Below are 19,834 nucleotides of genomic sequence, written 5' to 3' on the forward strand. Positions count from 1 at the left end.
TGTTTGTGAAGTACAACATACTGTCTTTTGATTAAAGCTATCGGCGAAGCGATGGGTAGGCACATCTCGTAATGTGCCACTGAGAATTTTGAGAAAAAAGTGGAAAATAATGAATTTTACTTGCCAGAAAAAGAACCTAACTTATTTCAATGTTTTAAAACTTGTTTATTTTAATTGACTACTCCTATGAAACCACCAATAAACAGAGAAATATAATATGAGGTGAGTATCTGCTTTCCTTCGCAGACAAATCTCAACAAGTTTTATCAATTGTGGGATGGCAAAGGTGTGCTCCACCATTGGAAGAAAGGAAAGCTGATTTATTTATTTATATTTATTTTTATTCTTGATTTATATTTCTTCTTGCTTCTTTTTTATACAGAGTCAAGGCTTGAGGAAGAGCTTGAACACTGAAGTGATCACGATGCAATAGAACAAAAGTAACAGTGGGGAGGGGGAGGGGTGTGGGGGGTGTGTTGGACACCAACAGCAGCTCATCGACAAAATAGAGGTAGACTTGGACAAACTGGGTGTTGGGAATGAGGGACAGGAAAGGACACATGTGATGGACATGATGATGCAGAAGAAAACTCTCAGGAAGGAAAAACTTGAATCTTGGAAGGTGGGCTTGTGGGTGGGGATTAATGAGGGTAGTAAAGATCATGGTTTTTGATTGGGGTTGATCAGCGATAGTGGGGAACAGTTGTCTTGAAGACTTTGAGGGAAGAATGAAATTGAACAGAATGTGGAAGTTGGTTCAATATGAGAGGAAAAAGAGGAGCAAATGAGTGGAGGTAATCAGTGTTTCTGGATTTTGGGAGTTTCACCAGAAGGGGGTTGATGGTGGACCTTGTGCACCATGTAGAAACCTGGTGGGGACAAAACATGAAAAGAGCACATATGGTAGAAGACAGAGACCACAGACCTGTCTGGGATGGGAAAGTAATTGACCCATCGACTCAGCCCTTTCGGAGAGTGAGAGTAAGATATTTGTCTGGATTGAAAAATATATTCCCAGTGTTTTGACCATCTTGCGATTTTGTCAAGGTCTGAACAGAGGGAAGAGGTTGCAGCTTGCGTATCTGAATGATGAGAGATGTCACAACAGAGGGTGGAGTCATCAGCAAATAGATAAAGAGGATTTTCCAGAGAGTCAGCGAGATCATTAATGATCAGGAATTAGGACTGGGCCCAGAACTCTGCCTTGGAGCACCCCAGCCTCAACAGATGAAAGGATTATGTTGAGAACCACATGCTGGCTGTGAGAATAGTCAGAAAGCCATGTGTGGAATTGGCCTTGGATGGTATAGACAGAGTTGGGAGAGCAAGGCAGGATGCCAGACTGTATCAAAAGCTCGAGATATGTCCAGAAATACATAGACCCGCAGCCAGGGGCATCGAACCCATGTGAACGAGGTACCAATGTTGCACCCCATGGGATGTTGGGACTCACATCACTAACTCTCAAACTGACCGTCTGCCTGGATCTGGTAGGTGGGTGTGGGGCCCCCAGGGCCTTTGGAGTGACGCCTGAAAAAGGGTCTAGATCATGTATTCTTGGTACCGGCTGAAACCAATTCAGAATCGTGCGTTATGATTCCACGAATATGAAGTGACACGTGACAGACGTTTTGAGTGGTGGAAACCCCCCGGCAGACGCCCTTAAAGGAACCACTTTTGTGACCCCTGAAAAGGGGTCTCGATCATGTATTCTAGGTACCGGCTGAAACCAATTCAGAATCATAGTCTGGGTTTCCCTGAGTAGGAAATGACCCAGGACAGACGTTTTGAGTGGTGGACACCCCCTGGCAGACGCCCACCCATGAGCAGGTGCTCTAGATCACTATATTGTGCCAATTGAGAATCGTTGGGGTGACACGAAATGTCCCATGGCAGACGTTTTCGGTGGGAGAACCACTCGGGTAATCAAAAGACATAGCACATCATCTCTAGTCAACTATCAATACAGGATATAATCATATTGCAAATCGACTGCATTCTGTCACTGTCTGCTACCAGTTAAAGGGGCACACCCGCGAAATAAAAAATACTCAAACCACTGAATAGCAATAACACCTCGTACCCTATTGAAGTAAATTAGCAGAAGTATTCGACGAAATATCGCGGATTTTGAATGAATTCCCATTTTAGTTTTTTGTAAACAATTACGATTACTTGAGAATGTGTAACTTTATGGGTGTATGGGCTATTTATATCTTTGCTGTAACTGTTTATGACAACTCTCAAGTCATGCAAATACACGTAGCTTTGTCTAAACCGCTTTCTACTGCGCTGGTCTCATCACGTATAACACGCTAGTCTCTCTGTCGTCAACACTCACTCACAGTCCACTACTGTCTCTGTAAACTCTCACCTAATTACATAGCTCACTACTGTCTATATCAACTCTCACTTATAATACATAGCTCACTGCTGTCTATGTCAACTCTCACTTATAATACATAGCTCACTGTTGTCTATATCAACTCTCACTTATAATACAGACCTCATTGATGTCTGTCTATCAACTCTCACTTATAATACATAGCTCACTGTTGTCTATATCAACTCTCACTTATAATACAGACCTCATTGATGTCTGTCTATCAACTCTCACTTATAATACATAGCTCACTGCTGTATCTATCAACTTATAATACAGCACAGTGCTGTCTCTACTTTCACATAGGATACATAGCGCGCTGCTGTTTCGGTCAACTCTCACTTATAATACATAGCACACTGCTATCTCTGTTAACTATGACTTATAATATGTAGCACACTGCTGTATCTGTTAACTCTCGCTGCACTGTCTCTGTAAATTCTCAGTTATTGCAAACTATCGTCGAATCAATCTGTCTCGCTATCTTCCTCGCTCCATGGCTCAGAGTTGGTGTCGTCTTCCGAAACATCGTTATCTTCAGTGTCGGCAGTAGTGATGGAGTTGCTGATGTTGGTGTTGTCTTGAAAGAGATCGACTGGCACTTCGGGTCCCGAAAACCATTCTGGAACGAGACATTCACCCTCTCGTCGCCATCCGTAGTCCAGAGGATCCAGGCCCTGTGCCGGATTTGCCGTCGTGGCACGACCCCACAGCATGCTGACGTAGTTGGTGCGTGCAATCTTCTTTGCCAGACTTTTCTGGCAGGGTGGTAGGAGGGCACAGTCGATCTGCTTCACGTTTACCAGCGGCGTATCCTGCAGAAAAAGAATGCATGAAAAGTGTCACTCCGATGAATCAGATACAGGGTCGGTTACAAAATACTTCTACGGGCAATAAAGTAAACCAGAGTAGAACAGTGCAAGCTTTACTGACCTGATTGATCTTGCCGGTCATTTGCAGTAATTTGGCATGTCTCGCCTCATTGATGTCGACCTGACCGCTCTGTCCGTACACTACGCAGGTGTACTCCTGTAGAGTAGGCTCATCTGGTTTGTCTGCGGTACTGATGTTTCGGAATGCCTTGATGAACCGGCCGGAACTGTCCTTCATGAGGATCTCCAACGGCCCAACTTTTCCCTTACGGTAGAATGCCGTCGTGAAGTCTGTTCCAGTGAAGACGTGGATGGCAATGATTGCCAATGACAGTCCAGGTTGCATTGCTTCCAAAGCCTTTACGATTTGATTCAGATCGATGTATCGGCGATTGTTGGCAACGCCACAGTCCATGATCACTGTTGGTCCCTGCGTACCGCTCTCAACATGTCTTCCCAGCATATGAATAAGGATGGCCATTACATCTGTATCTGATGCTCCGACCACAATACATCCAGCAACATTACTGGCATGAAATGCGATCAGAGTATCCGCTTCTTCGTGTTTCCCTTGAAGGTGGCTGGGACGATCGACAGCGATACACTCGTTCTGTGCATTGTAGATGTCGCGACAGCAGTTTCCATCGTACGACACAATCATTATCTTTCCCCCAAGAATCGGGCCATATTGATTCTTTCCCCATTCTTCGAGGACAAACGCAGCCAATTGGTCTTTGAAGTTACTATTCCTCAGCAATTGCTGGCCACTTTGTCGGGATACTTGTTAGGGACCGCTGATGACGAACGGACGATCCTCTGCGCCCCGTAACCTCCGCTCAATTTCCTTGATAGACGATCTGTCATATGTATCGAACAGGACGTGTATTTCGACACCCGGGTTGGAACATACATTGATCAGAAGACTCCTTGCCATCGCACCGTACGTTGCGCTGTTTGTAACTGAGAAGAATGTATGCAGAAGTAGACCGCCATCCACCAGTGTTACATCAACGGGAGGGAGATCGGATTGGGTGTAACCATCTTGAAGCGTTTCCAATTTTTGCAGAAGTTTGGCCTTGCACGTTTTCAGCGGTGCGCCGTCAGAGTGTGCAATTGCAAGTGGGTACTGCGTTACGGGAAATGTCATAACGTGTCTCAAGTCGAATGCAGTTTGCTGCGATATGATCACGACCATGCGGATGAACATATCTCTATCCCCCTCTGTCGTTTGCTTTCCCGCTGCGGTCGATGTTCGTTTTCGTTTAGTGTTCTCAGCAGCAAAATTCTGGACTTTGCTCCTCGACACGCGCCTTAGGAGACGCCCGTCGTCTTCCTGACATTATTTTTCGAATTTCTCATGAAGTTCCTTTCCTCGTGACATGGTTTCAAGCAGATACGTTTTAGTTTCCGGATCCGTAGCTTTCCCTGTCGCAATGTTTATGAGTGATTCTGACGTACATGCTGGGGCGCAGAATGGGTCACATGCTTCGGTCAATGCGTCTGTCAGTGCATCCATACTTTCATTGTCCTTCCATATCCTAGCCGCAGGTGACTCCGTCGTCTCCAAGCCAGACAATCGTCGCAATTCCGTTACGGCCATGCCTCGTTGTGTGGTTGTAATGCACCAGCGTCGGACTGCTTCCTCAGAATTCCTGAAGGCCACTATACATACCTCTCATTGGCGATGCAGCATCCCTGTTAACTGTCTGCTCAAGACATATGTCGATGGCCGTTCGTGAGAAATGTTTTTTAGTGCGACGGATGGAGAAGGCTCCGTGTTCAAGAATTGCACGGAACTGTGGTTCGGCGTTGTGCAGCTTGTCGAGGAAAAGCGTACCCCAGAGGGCGTAATTCTGTCTGTTCAAAGCGAAGAATATGTCGACGAGTGTAGGCAAGACGGCGAGGTACAAACTGACATCGTTTGTTCGAACAGCGCGCTGAAAGTCCCGATACACTGGGCAAACTATGAAGACATACGTGGTCCAGAATGTTGCCGTTGGACCAAGACGTCCATCCATCGTTTCATGGAAGAAGGTTTCATATTGCCTCATGTGATCCTGAATGATGGAATTCTCTCTAATATAGCGTTCGAGGTCGTCGCTCTCTGTCGGGCTACTGTCGAGGATGCTTCGGACTTCATCAATGCGTTCCTGACTCACTGGAGTGACGAATTGGTCGTACAGTTTTCTTTCCAATACGTTTTGCAAGGATTTCATGAACTCGTGTACATCGATTATAAAACTTTCCACGGATGAATCCCATCAGCGAACCTTCGGCTAATACACCCGACTCTACCAACAAATATTCCGCTCCCGATTCCTTGATGTACGTGCCGAGAGCACCGAACATCGCGAATTCAACGTGGAAGTTACCGAGAAGGATTAGCAGATTATAATCAAACAGTGGGGCGACAACAGCTTGATTAGAATACGCCTTCAGGGCTACAGCAAAACCGTACGTTACGATGCCGTATTCCTGATTTGTTTCAGACGCTACATTTAAACTCCTGACCAATGTCTCCCGGACGACATCGTTTTGTGTTGGTGGTTTGGCGATGGGATCCATGTAACAAATCTTGTGCAGTGGAAGTTTGTCTGTCACAAACTGAGAGGAGTAACCATTGAAAAGAGGCATCGACTTAACGCGTGACTGTAGGAACCAGAACATCTCAATAGGTCGTAAACCATGAGCAAGTCCTTCGGTCAACTGCACGTCGGCTCGATGAGAGATACTGATGAGATCTCTCGATGAGAGATACTGCTTTGTTCAGAGGCGTCCGGTACCGTGGAATCTCCCGTTCTTCTCCGACAAAACTTCTCCGGTTTCTTTCATCACGTATATTGGGCTGATGTTCTGTTTGCTGTTCTCAATCGGCGCTTGATTTTGGTCGCATATTCCAACCGTTGCATACAGCGTGTTCTTCCCGTCCAACGTTTCGATATTGACGTCATAGTTGTCCCATGCGAGCCCTGTTCCAAGGTCAGCTTTCAATGACAGGCCGTCAGGAGTATCGCGGTTTTCTTTTGATGCGGAATATGCCATCTATTTTTCCAGTCGTTTCACCTCATCATAGCTTATTGAATGACCGTGACGATTTAGCATTTGAAGCGCCAGTTTTGATCCTGTTAGTGTTCCTCGCCCGAGACCGAGGACGGTCTGTTTCCAAGGACGAATCGAGCCTTTGGAAGTATTACACACCGCATCAGAGGACATCGCTAACACTTTTCGTTCGATGTTTTCGTTCTCGTTCTGCTCACGTAGCCCGCAGATCATGGTTTTGAAGAACAAAGGGATGGATTCCAGTATCTCCGCTGAACAGGTTTTCAATGTGTGTAGTGTCGTGGGTGTAGGCGTTTTACATGTTGGCATCGACAGGATTAGGGATCGTAGATATAGAGCGGTTGCGTGAATCTTGTCGTGATGTTCAAATTTGTCGCGATCTTCGTGGAAGCTGACTCGCGCATCATTGTCAGACATTGCCGAGTTGTACATAAAATTACCCTGACGCTTGTCGTAGAGAGAGATAGATAATCTCGCACCGAATCGGTCTTTGATTTTGCTCATTAACGTCTGAACTGAGTAATTCTCAATGCCTACATCACCGCCACATCCAATGTATTCCGCACGATATAGGGCGATTAACGTACTGGCCAACATTGCTCGACAATTTCCGATCACTTCCGTCTCAATCAACCTTCTCATAGTTTCGAACGTTTCCGCATGAAGCTTCCGACCAGTACGTGGGGTGGCAGATTGTTCAACAGATTGGTCCGCTTCCTTGAAGAACAATCGACGACACGACTTGTGGTATTGCGCTTCCTTTGCTATAATATATACCTCACCACGAACCACTGATTTCATTCGTTCGTTGTTGCTTCGTGGAGCTGCAGCAAAGATTGCGTTACGACCATCTGCTGTTAAACATTCGGACAGTTTCTCGTCTACACCGTTCCATTTCTTTCTCACTTTCCCACAGAATAAACATGTCTCCTTCAGTAATCCTTTTTCGTCAGTAGCAGGTAAGAAAGTTCGTTGTCGCGTCGTGGGTAATTTCGCCGTTGGCTAATGAACTCATGGACCAGAAGATGACCGACGCTTGATGGCAGTGAATGTTCTGTAACACTGTGTATGGTACACCGCTTCGCTTTCGTCAACTCGTGTCAAAATTTCAGATGTAGCATCGCTGTAGCGGTCGGATGACATCTGCCTTCGAATTTCAGCCGCCTTTTTTATGGAACCCCATAACTTGGAATCGAATGGTTTTAACGGAACCGTTCCGCTGGTCTTACATATGATACACACACTGGGAGCTGGTATCACCATTTCGGCTTGATCCGTTTCCTCCATATCGATACTCTGGAAAATCATCACAATTTTCAATGTATTGGTAAATTCTCAAAAACATAGTAAATTTATATCAAAGTCGAGACGGCGCGGAGGATTTCGCAAAGGTGTCATTTCTAACAAAGTATATATTATAATACTTGTATGTTCTGAATAGGCAATACAATAGTTTACAAATAAATCATAACGAAGCGTTAATCGCCTGGTGCGTGCTTTTCTAGTGCGTTTCGTGCGATGACGTCATAATTATGCTGTCGACTCTCCATATGAATGAAATTATCCCGCACGACACAAAATGCAGACCGGCGTGTTTATCATGGATACGTAATCATTATATCAAAATATGAATATGAATAAAACACGTTCATAATGAACGGTTTTTCAGTATACATTGTATACACGCTGTATCCAGAAACAACTCTCACGTGTGTCGTGTGTGGGATGCCAGTCCGTAACAGTACATGGTATCATAAATTCATTAAATCATCATTTATATGCAATTATGGAAATTAAAATATTGACAAATAGGTAATACTTACTGTATCCGTATGATGCTTGAAATGATAAATTATATGGCGAAGTTCCGTATTGTTGGAAGAATTTCGTCCGAAAACAAGATTCGATGCTACTACTCATACTGTATCAATGCGACGTAGGCCGCGTGGCCGCCAAAACTGAGAAAATACCGCGCTCTGACCTTCATTTTCAAGGCGTGGGCATGCCGTTAAAGGCCGGGTGGAGGCCAAGGTCACCGTCGTATTTTTAGAAGCGTGCCACTTTCAGTTGCCAAGCAACGACATGCAACGAGCATGGCGAGGTGTCCACAATCAAGGCCGAACTGCAGTCTCCGAAACCCAGTCTTTAATCAAAGACACACCAACTGGACTTTGCTTGTTTAAACAAACATCTGTCGGCACTTTTAGGTGGAGGAAACAGTTTTGCCAATATAGACTTGGTTTCACAGGAGCGGATCCATGATTTACGTGACGGGGTGCTGGCAAAAAAGGCATCTCAACTCCCCCATGACGTCAGGGGTCACACTAAGTGGTTCCTTTAAGGGTGTCTGCCAGGGGGTTTCCACCACTCAAAACGTCTGTCATGGGTCATTTCGTACTCGGGGAACCCAGACTATGATTCTGAATTGGTTTCAGCCGGTAGCTAGAAAACATGATCTCGACCCTTTTTCAGGGTCCCTTTAAGGGCATCTGCCGGGGGGGGGGGGGGGTTCCACCACTCAAAACGTCTGTCACGTGTCACTTCACATTCGTGGAATCATAACGCACGATTCTGAATTGGTTTCAGCCGGTACCAAGAATACATGATCTAGACCCTTTTTCAGGGGTCACTATAAAGACCCTGGGGGCCCACACCCACCTACCAGATCCTGGCAGACGGTCAGTTTGAGAGTTAGTGCTGTGGGTCCCAACATCCCATGGGGTGCAACATTGGTACCTCGTTCACATGAGTTTGATGCCCCTGGCTCCCGGTATAACAGCCCTGATCTCATGACTGATGTTGAGGGCCTCCATCCATTGTTGAGAGAGTCGAAGCAGCATGTTCAAGGTAGACCAGATCTGAATCTGAATTGATCATCTGAGATGAGGCTGTGGGAGAAAAGGAGTTATTTCATGTCAACTGCGATGATGGATTCCATGACCTCACTGATGATCGGACATATAATTAAGGTTTATTGTTAAGTGCATCAGTTTTTGCACCTTTTTATGTGATGCAGCGAGGTTTGCTGATTTTGAAGAAGATTGAAGATGACCTCAGGAAAATGCTATGGAGAAAATGTCAGAGAGAGCATGTGCAAGAGCAGCAGAATAGGGTGTTTTGACATGTGAGCTGATGCCCTCCAGCACAATTGCAGATTCAGATTTGAAAGTTGACATAAATTTCTACATTTTCTCAGGTGTGAAAGACAGAGTCCAGGAGCAATTGGGTAGGATTGGAAATGGTGGGGACAGAGAGTGAGGGATTGGGGGACACACAACTTGAAAGAAAACACAATTGAAACATTCATCCTTCTTCCGAGCGCAGTCGACTGTGGTGCCTTTTGAAGGGAGGGAAGGGGTGGAAGGCGAGCATACGCTAGAGACCGATTTAACAATGTGCTACCAGGTTTTAGAGGAGGAAGACAAGTTTGAAAGTTTAATATTGAAGTTGGACAGGTGTTATTTCTGGCTCTCCTCAGAGTGGACACACACCTGTGGACTTTTTGGAATGAACTGACATTGCCTTCGGTTGGGTTTGCTTTCCAGGAAGAGAAGACAAGTTGTGTCAGGGAAACTGCCTCACCACAGGATTAAGTGTACCATGGGTGAGAACTGAAAAGGATAACTGCAGACGAGATGCCATAAATTTGTACATTAGAGAGAGCAGGTTTCTTTTGAAGAATTTCCAGGCTGAGTTCATGTTACGGCTAATAGATATGGGAGACCAATCCTGAAGAGAGGTGGTCGCTTACATTTTTTGCCAATCTGCCTGAATGGACTGCCAGATTCGCTGGCGCTGAGACAGCTCTCTGTGAATAGGCGGAGATATGTTTACTCTCACAAGCATATGATCAGATGAATCGATTGGAGCAGATGAAGAGCAGGGTACATTTGCGGGGAAGTTAGTCATCACCAAGTCCAGAAGGGAGGATTTGACATTGGGAGAAATCTGGAAGGAAAGTTCACAGATTGAGTCAGTCCCATGGAGTCACATAAATCCTTTGTTGAAGTGCTGTGGCTGGTGATAGAGGTACCAACACCGAGCCAATTTCCATGGTGACAATTGAAATTAGCACATATGAGGAAGAGAGTTGGGATGAGTGGTTAAATATTGGCCCATGTTGTCAGAGAGAGAGAGAGAGAGAGAGAGAGAGAGAGAGAGAGAGAGAGAGAGAGAGAGAGAGAGAAAGAGAGAGAGAGAAAGAGAGAGAGAGAGAGAGAGAGAGAGAGAGAGAGAGAGAGAGAGAGAGAGAGAGAGAGAGAGAGAGAGAGAGAGAGAGAGAGAGAGAGAGAGAACGAACGAGATAGACAGAGACAGACACAGAGACAGAGACAGAGACATGTAGATGGAATTATCACTGTAATTCTCGGTCTCTTTGGCAGCAAAGCTTCTGGCTTTTAAACCTCGAGTCCAACGGCTGAAAAACACAGGATTTTTTTTATGTAAGAAAGGAGGTCATTGCGAGGAGATCTGAAAAAAGATGTTTAAGATAATGAAGGGTGCAGATAAAATAAGTGCAGAATAATTTTTCAGCAGAATGGGCACTGACAGGACAAGGAGGCACAGTTTAAGAGTAAAGAAGAGGAGAATTTGGATAGTAGTAAGACAGGGGTCATTCACTCAGAGAGGGGTGAATACAGTACATGGAATGGTCTTGCTGCAAGGGCAGTGACCATAGAGTCGGTGGATTGTTTTATGACGTGTGTATATATATGTGTGTGTGTGTGTACACACATTTACTATTATACCCTGCAATAAATGAGCATCCACTATGAGTCCGTGAGGTCAGCGGTTCTAACTCTGACCAATTCATTCCAAAAACTTTTAAAATGGTACGTTCTACTTCCTTGCTTGATGCTCAGCATTTAAAAGGATGAAGCACAGACAAATGACCATAAGGTGGCAATACTGCCACAGGCTTTGATCGGCCTAATGGCCTCTTCCTGCATCTTCGTTCCTTGGAAAAGAATTCAAATTACTTTTTGTATTACATCTTTGAAATAGTGAATAATTGCAATCTATTTCATCAAACATATTTGTCCTCCATGCAGAGTACATTTTCAGCATCAAAAAGAGTAAAGTAACACATTGGAGAAGTGTTATATTGTCTTTGTCCATCAATGTTTTAGAAAGCAATAAAGTTTAATTGTGATTAACCTTTATTTGTTTGCATCTGTGTTTCTTTGTTTTGACCTAGGTGTCAGTGGAACATGATGGAGTGACATATGTTTATCAAGGCATCATTCAAGCGAAAGAGTTTGGTTCCTTTGGATTGCAAAGAATAGGTAAAAAGAAAATTTATCTCATAAGATTGTTAAAACGGTTAACTGATTTTTGTTCTTACGAAATGTTTTGCAGCATTCCATACTAGTAAAACAATTCACAAAGGTGTAGTGAAAGAAGTTGCTGGAAAACTTTGAATAGAAGAAAAATAGTTTTTCAAAGCTGAAGATTACTTGATATTATCCATCATCAAATTATTCAGTTTGCATCCTAATATACAACGTGCTCCATTAAAAGCGGTAAATTAAATCAACCTTTATGATTTTGTTTTTTTTCCCAATATTCCCCCTGAGAAGCAGACACGTTCTCTCGTTGGCAGCTACAACTATAACGACACTCAGGAGAATAGCTTACGTTTGTTTCCCACTGATAGACAGGATCTGAATCCAGACCTGAACCAAAATCTAATCGGTTTGTTCTTGTCACCAAACCAACTCATCCACCAAGTTTTGTCATAACCCATCCACAACTTTTTGAAATATTGTGATAAATATAGCTTTTTGTCCCATCTCTCAATGGTGAAGAATCACTTACAAAATTCTCAGATCCTAATCTGGATCCAGATCTGGATCTTCACCAAAATCAAATCAATTCTTCCTTGTCACACACCCAAGCTGTCCATAAATTTTCATCTGAATATGCCTATAACTTTTTGTGATATCGTGCTATATATCAGTTTTAGCCCTACGCACCACTCAAGGGTGAAGAATAACTTTAAAAATTCCAGTGTCCCGATCCGAATGTTCACCAAAATATAACCATTTCGTCCTTGTCACACACCCAACCTGTCCACCAAATTTCGTCTGAATCCGTCACAACTTTTTGAGATATCCTGTTCACAGACAAACAGACAGACAGATAGGGGTGAAAACATAACCCCCATCCACCTTCGGTAGCAGAGGTAATGATATTGTAATTGTATCATTGAAGATCTTGCTTCTGCATGTATGTAGCGATGCACAATGTGGCTGTCTTGCTAAAGTTAGGTGTGTGGAACTCGGATCATATGTGGTGTAACCATGGATAATATTCTGCAGAGCAATGGCAATCAGTCATGGTAGAAGAAGAATAGAAAGGAAACTTCTCTGCATTGGGCTAGGGTCTGAAGGCTGATATTAAGTGAGCTGTCTTTCACAAATCAAATTGCCTTGGACTGCTCTCAAAGCTATGTGATGAAGACAGAGGAGCTCCGCCACTAACATATGAGCAGTATTCCATTATGGGGCAAACTTCTGGTTTATAGAGTCAATGGTTGATTAAAAAAAAAAGTAAACTATTTGTTGGCTTCAAAATGAAATCCCAATTACAAGGTTCAAGCATTTGTTTCTGATGATAATTACCATGTATGGCTTATAGGAGATAAAACATATTTAAATTACCTTTAAATGCTGATGGTGGAAGTCTGTATGAGGGTTGTGCTCAACGTGAAAATAGAGGGAACATTGGTTTTGACTTTATTTGAGATGAGAATACATTTGGTTTTTGTGTGGTTGAATGAACTGAGGTTGTTTGAGCGCAATTCCTCAGCCTGGTGTTGGCTTTGTGGTTGGGGTGGCTGGTTTGGGATCTTACGGTCCTGAATTTGAGCCCTGTTTGCCACTGAATTATCACCAGGTGGGGTTGACTCAGCCTGTCATTCTTTTGAGCTCGGCAAAATGAGTACCAGTGTACTAGTGTAGGAGTACAGCATCAGCGGCATAGTCGTACCCCCAACAAAATGATAGCAACCTGGCAACCAAGCTGCCATACACAAGAAGAAGAAGAAGCCCAATGCCATTAGTTGAGGAACTGAGATTTGGAGTTGACAGAGTCATGAAGAGTTGTCATGGCATTGGGGTGAATAGTCTATTCCTATATTGTATTTGTCTACTCCTGTTAGCTCCCTTTTTATGCTAGAAAGGAAGTGATTACAAGGGGATCTGATAGAGATGTTTAAGATAATGAAGAATATAGATAAAATAAGTGCAGAATAACTTTACTGTTAGGGCAAAAAAAAAATGAAACCACTCATTCCAATATACTAAGGGTACAAATGGTGGTACATTGATGAGGACACTGGACTTGTTGAAGGTGAGAATCCAAAAGCCTTCAACTGAATTTGAACCCGCAACGTTTGGGATTATAGTCCATTTAGTTTCAGAGCGGTCATATCGATCATTATTGTTTTGTTCGTTAAAATCTGGCTGGCTCAAAAATGACCTTCAGGGAAGGAACAATCTTCCTGATCTCCCACCTTGTCTGGTCTACATGTGATGCTAGTCCACTCTTATTCGCTACCCATTGTTGACAACAGTATCATTGTGGTTGACCTTCCCTTATGTTGTCACAGGAAGTCATTCTGATTGATTGTTGGTCTCTTGAATGACTTCCCATGTTTTATAGTTGCAAATTACTTGCAAGTGTAAAAAAACAACCCTCAGTGTTTATCCAATTCCTTTTTGAAATGGTCGACTGTCATTGTTTCCAATTCCACTCATCCATTGCCATTACTTTGCATTGCTACATCGCAAACATTAAGGTGTGGGGGGGTGAAGAAGTGGGCATCTACAAAGGAGGGTAGTGGAGGGGATGGTGTAAACCTAAAAAAAAGGGTGCTGACAGGATGTGTCATCTTGGAAAAGAGGAGGGGGCAGAGGGAGGGGTGGAAGCCATAAAATGGGGGAGGGGGAAGCCCAAAGGCAAATATGAAGGGGAGGGATTTGGGGAAGGAAGTAGAGCACAATACAGTAATGTGACAAAGGTAATGTCTCACCACAAACACCAATAGGCAAACACGGTAGGAAGGGCACATGGTGTGGAATCAATAGTACACACCTGGGCAGGAAGGAAGAGGATTACGAAACACATAAGTTACAGGAAGGAAGTTCTTCTACCATTCCAAGCCTGTTCTCAGCCTCTATGCTTCTACCATCCCAATCATGAACTAGGCCTTGATACTTCCATGATCCCACACTTGAACCATCTCAAACAACCATTCTCCTCAATCTATGATCGTCCTCATCACAAATTTTACTTTCAACTCATTTTTATCCTGCTTTGCTCCACAATACAAGGTTTCAATGCATTGCTTATGAGTGTGTGTGTGTGTGTGTGTGTGTGTGTGTGTGTGTGTGTGTGTGTGTGTGTGTGTGTGTGTGTGTGTGTGTGTGTGTGTGTGTGTGTGTGTGTGTGTGTGTGTGTGTGTGTGTGTGTGTGTGTGTGTGTGTGTGACTTGTGAAATTATTCTCCATATTTTCATGCCATTCCATAATCTACATCAGCTTTTAAATTTATCAGCTTTTTGATCTAATTTTTATCTTTTATGTAGGCTCTATTTGTCAAAAGAAAAATTATGTAAACTCTGCTGAACTGTCAGGTGAGGATGCCGAAGATTCTTGCAGAAGTGACCTTTGACCAATCTCTCCCAAAATGATTGGTGTGTCACCTTTTTCTGGAATTTCAGGCCCGCACGTGATTGGCCACAATTCAGAGGAAACTAAACTCCATGGCACCAGCAGCAGCTCCGTGGCAATCGCTATCCTTGTGCCATTCTTCGCTCTCATCATATCTGGCTTTGCCTTTTACCTGTACAAGCAAAGGTACGTGACAATGCATAATTATGGAATAAAAACATTTTTACTTATTTTGCTCCAAACTGGTTAATAATATACATTGGGATATTCAAACGAGTTGCAGTAGTTCAACAATTTTTTTCCCCAACAGAAAAGTATTAATAATTCGTCTAAATAATTTAATACCAATTTATCACAAAACCCAAAGGCTATTTTCTTGGTTGATACAAACTGACAGGCGATTATACTCCAAATCTGTGTATATTTCAAAAGTTAAACAAAACTCCATGGTGTCGTGTGGCACCTAACAAAGCAATTTAACTAGCTATTCTTTCTCCCTCTCACTTCACTTTACCACTTATGTATTTTCAGAAAGATAGCAATAACAACCATAACTCCTTCTACAAAGCACTTACATTCACGAGATGATTCTATATGCAGAAGTAAACAGAAATATCTCGCACCCTGGCGATCTTGCTATGCAGGTTAAAGACGGACTTTGACTCAATAACTTGTTGCCTTTTTACATAAGTCAGTGTTTAGTGTAAACATCTCACTTCAACAAACAATACACAGTCATCTATGCAAATAAATGTGTGTGTGTGTGTGTGTGTGTGTGTGTCCGTCCATCCGTCCTCTATAACTCCAAAACTATGAAATCTAGCAGCCTGAAACTTTGCATGCATACTTAGGGAACTCCAAGGGAGTGCTTAAATGAAAACTGGGTATCTGGTTAAATGTGAACACCCCTTTTGAAGGTAATTAACAGTGTTATTAAATTCTATCATTTATAAGGCGCATCCTTGGTAACCTCGCTGAGATCTGAAGTCGCCATGTATTTTGGCCTGCTCAACCATGCCTTGGTTCGGAACAGGCCGCAACGATTTCTTAACGATGGGTTTTTTTTTCGTTTTCCACACTCATATTATTGAATGCCTGTTCATCACAGCTACGAATCGCTGTGTATGTTGCTTTTTAAGTGTTATAGTTTTCAAATCAGGAGCTTGGATAGATTTCATGCATTATATGATACGATTTTCCACAATCTACTCTCAGGGTCTAGTTAAAGTACATCATCAAAATAATATTTTGGCTTTGAGGATTCGATATCTTCTGGATAAAATAAGTATCGAAATCTGGAGTGAAACCTGATAATTAAAAAAATAACGAGTCTTATAACTAAACCTATATACCTATTTACTTTAAGTTTAAGCAAACAGGGCTATTGTCCCTCCTCCATATATACACAAGAAAGTGTCAAATTTCCAAAGCATTAAACTTATCTTTATCTCCTGTTTGGAGAATTATATTGAGTGAACTAAAGATTTAGGAATGTCCAAAATTAACCAGATTCATTGAGCTATCTATCTATAATTCCAGTAGTGTGTGTGTGTGTGTGTGTGTGTGTGTGTGTGTGTGTGTGTGTGTGTGTGTGTGTGTGTGTGTGTGTGTGTGTGTGTGTGTGTGTGTGTGTGTGTGTGTGACCGCTCTTTCTCGACAACCTCTGGTCCGATCTAATTGAAACTTGCCAGGTATATTGCTGGGGACCTGAGTATGTGCCTTTTCAAGGTTTGATATTAATCGGACAAGTGCTTCGCAAGTTATGGCCATTTATTTACCAAACCAATGGCAAGACACGTTGCTGCGTGGGCATGGCCGATGGTGAAGGGAAGCTCAGCCGCGTTCCCCATTACGGGTTACAACGTACGGACTTCTGGAGAGTGATGACTTCGTGTATTCTAATAATTTCTCGATCTCTTATGCGCATTTATAGATAAACACAATGGCCCAAGTTATGATCGTTTTCCTATTAGACGGTGTATAAATTTTGGTAAGATCAGGGTGCTGGTATGCTCTGAACCAGGAAGTAAATTATTTTTTTGCACATTTTTTTTCGTGTATTCTAATAATTTCTCGATTTCTTATGCGCATTTATAAATAAAAACAATGCCCCAAGTTATGATCGTTTTCATATTAGACGGTGCATAAATTTGGGGAACATCAGAGTAAGCTGGTATGCTCCGAAGCAGGAAGTAAATTATTTTTTGCACATTTTTTTTCTCCTCTTTCCTCTTCTCTTTGTGTTTTTCCTTGCGATGACATTGGGAAAAGGCAAAATACGTTGGCGCTAATTGAATAATTGGCCATTAAGAATAAATTGCGAATAATCGTAACTGCCATATGCGAACTTCCGGACAGTGAGGACTTCACTTCCGGAGAGTGACGATTACTGTATTCTTTCTCGATTCTTTCTTTCTCGATTTCTGTACTATCTCGATTTCTTTCTCGATTTTCTTAAACCTAATACCCCAATCTAGTCGGTGACGATTACTGTATTCTTTCTCGATTCTTTCTTTCTCGATTTCTGTACCATCTCGATTTCTTTCTCGATTTTCTTAAACCTAATACCCCAATCCAGTCAGTGACGATTACTGTATTCTTTCTGGATTTTTTTTTTCTTGATTTATCGACTGACTGTATTCTTTCTTTCTCGATTTCTGTACTTTCTCGATTTTATTAAACACAATGCCCCAATCCAATCGTCGTTTACGAGAGCGAAGGAATGGCATGTGTGGTTGTTGTTTCTGGCACGCGGTTTGAAAGTTGTTTTTTTTGCATGTATGGCCACGCACATACGGGCACGTGAGAGCGAAGGAACGGCCTGTGTGTTTGTTTCTGGCATGCGGTTTGAAAGTTTTTTGTTTTGTTTTGTTTGCACCTACGGGCACACACCTACGGGCACGCACCTACGGGCATGCACTAGTATGATATAATGCATTCACTGCTTGACATCGCTCCCTATCCCCCAGAGGAACTGCTTAATCATAGCGTCTCCCAGATCTGTGTATATTTCCGAGGTTTTGTGAAGTGCTCCACAAGGAATCAAAGCAAATCTGGTGAAAAACGGATGTTTTAAAATAAAGTTATAATGTTTGTGTGCACCACAAACCAATGTACCATGTGACGCGTGCACAGACTAAATGGCGGATTATCTGCAATGTTTATTTCATGGGTGATTAAACTTTGCGATGTATCCAGTATTGTTCTACATTAAACAGCAACTCTTTTGTAGATGAAGTCATTTATTGAACAAATTCATTTTATTTCGTTAACTGCTGCAGGCGTGGTGGAAACCGGCTTTAAAGTTAAAGGGATCCTTTTTAGCATGCAGCTCCAGCCTGGTCAACCATTCCTTATCAACCATTTCATTGGAGTGCTTCATTGAGTGCTTAAGTCACTTGCCGAGTATGCTTCATTCAATAGTGGTACTGCATTATGTCATTCTGAGCGAATCGTTCACTCACTGTGGATGCTTTTGCCACGCCACATCATTCAGAGTGAGTGGTTCGTGCTCCATCATTCAGAGCAAGTGGTTCGTGCCCCGTCATTCGGAGTGAGTGGTTCGCGCTCCGTCATCCTGAGTGAATACTTCACGCTCCATCATCCTGAGCGAGTGATTCGTGTTCCGTCATCCTGAGAGAGTGTTTCACCTGAGCGAGTGGTTTGTTCTCCGTCATCCTGAGCGAGTGGTTCATGCTTCGTCATCTTGAGGGAATGGTTCGCCTGAGCGAGTGGTTCATGTTTGTCATCCTGAGTGAGTGGTTGGCACTCTGTCATTCTGAGTGAGTTGTTAAATAACACCCGATTTCCGAGCCGTTTGCTGAATTAACGTGTTTTCTAAATTACCGAGGCAAATTTTTTTTTTCCCCCATCACACACAGCTGTTTATGGAGAATAATGTTTGTGAATATATCCCTGAAACATCTATATAAGTGCAACGATCTTTTTTGATGAAAGCTACTCATGGTTTTTGGGGTGGACACAGTATGTACTGCAGTTGGTAATCACAATGACTCCAACCTGCTGATTCCTGAAAAATTGCTGATACCGTCCAAGCATGTGTGTGGTGTGGTGTGTGTGTTGGTCATAAAGCATAATATATTCTCTCTCTCCTAATCTCTCTCCTAATCTCTCTCCTAATCTCTCTCCTAATCTCTCTCCTAATCTCTCTCCTCTCTTCTCTCTCTTCTCTCTCTTCTCTCTCTTCTCTCTCTTCTCTCTCTTCTCTCTCTTCTCTCTTTTCTCTCTTTTCTCTCTTTTCTCTCTTTTCTCTCTTTTCTCTCTTTTCTCTCTCTCTCCTCTCCCCCCCCTGCTGGTTGTTGGTGAGTTGTGCATGGGTGTGGCATCATGGTGGCTCTACGAGTGTAGCTGTGAGTACTGTGTCATGTTGGTGTCTTTCCTATCCCCTTTTCGCTCCCCTTGTATCCTGGTTTGTGTGTGTGAAGTTTTCCCCTCTGTTTCTTTTCTTTGTTGAGACAGGAGAGAGAGAGAAAGAGAGCGCACACAGTAAGTGTTTTGCAGGCCTGTTCAGGACTTCCTGGTTTTTGGGCCTGCTGCACTACTTGCTGTGTTTCTCCGTTTAGCCTTTTTCTTCGCTAAACACTTCGTTCATATTAATCTTTTGTTTCCCTCCACTTGCTAGTTTTACTTGTGGCAGGTTTGCTTTTGGTTTATTGATCCTTCAATTTACTTTGTATCGTTTTACATTAGGGCAAACGTACATTTGCATCATAGTGTGTATGAGGAACTCACTCCAAAGAACGGGGTCATAGTTTGTCCACCGGACGGAGTCAGTGTTGATGTCGTAATGGGTTTCTGAGAGCTCATTGGGCTCGAAAACATTC

At 43.0% G+C, this 19,834-nt stretch overlaps 1 protein-coding gene across 1 annotated transcript in view; it reads left to right on the top strand.

Moving 5' to 3' along the window:
- CSMD3 (CUB and Sushi multiple domains 3) overlaps nucleotides 1-19,834 on the top strand; it is a 1,047,538-nt gene that overhangs the window by 1,016,195 nt on the left and 11,509 nt on the right. The window contains exons 70-71 of the mRNA XM_085893781.1: nucleotides 11,513-11,600; nucleotides 15,041-15,176. Of these exons, the coding sequence (XP_085749907.1) occupies nucleotides 11,513-11,600; nucleotides 15,041-15,176 (224 nt within the window). The remainder of the gene's footprint in view (nucleotides 1-11,512; nucleotides 11,601-15,040; nucleotides 15,177-19,834) is intronic.

This window comes from Eptatretus burgeri, chromosome 9 (assembly GCF_056783735.1).
Source record: "Eptatretus burgeri isolate ZD-2024b chromosome 9, Ebu_testis_v1, whole genome shotgun sequence".
Classification (NCBI taxonomy): domain Eukaryota; kingdom Metazoa; phylum Chordata; class Myxini; order Myxiniformes; family Myxinidae; genus Eptatretus; species Eptatretus burgeri.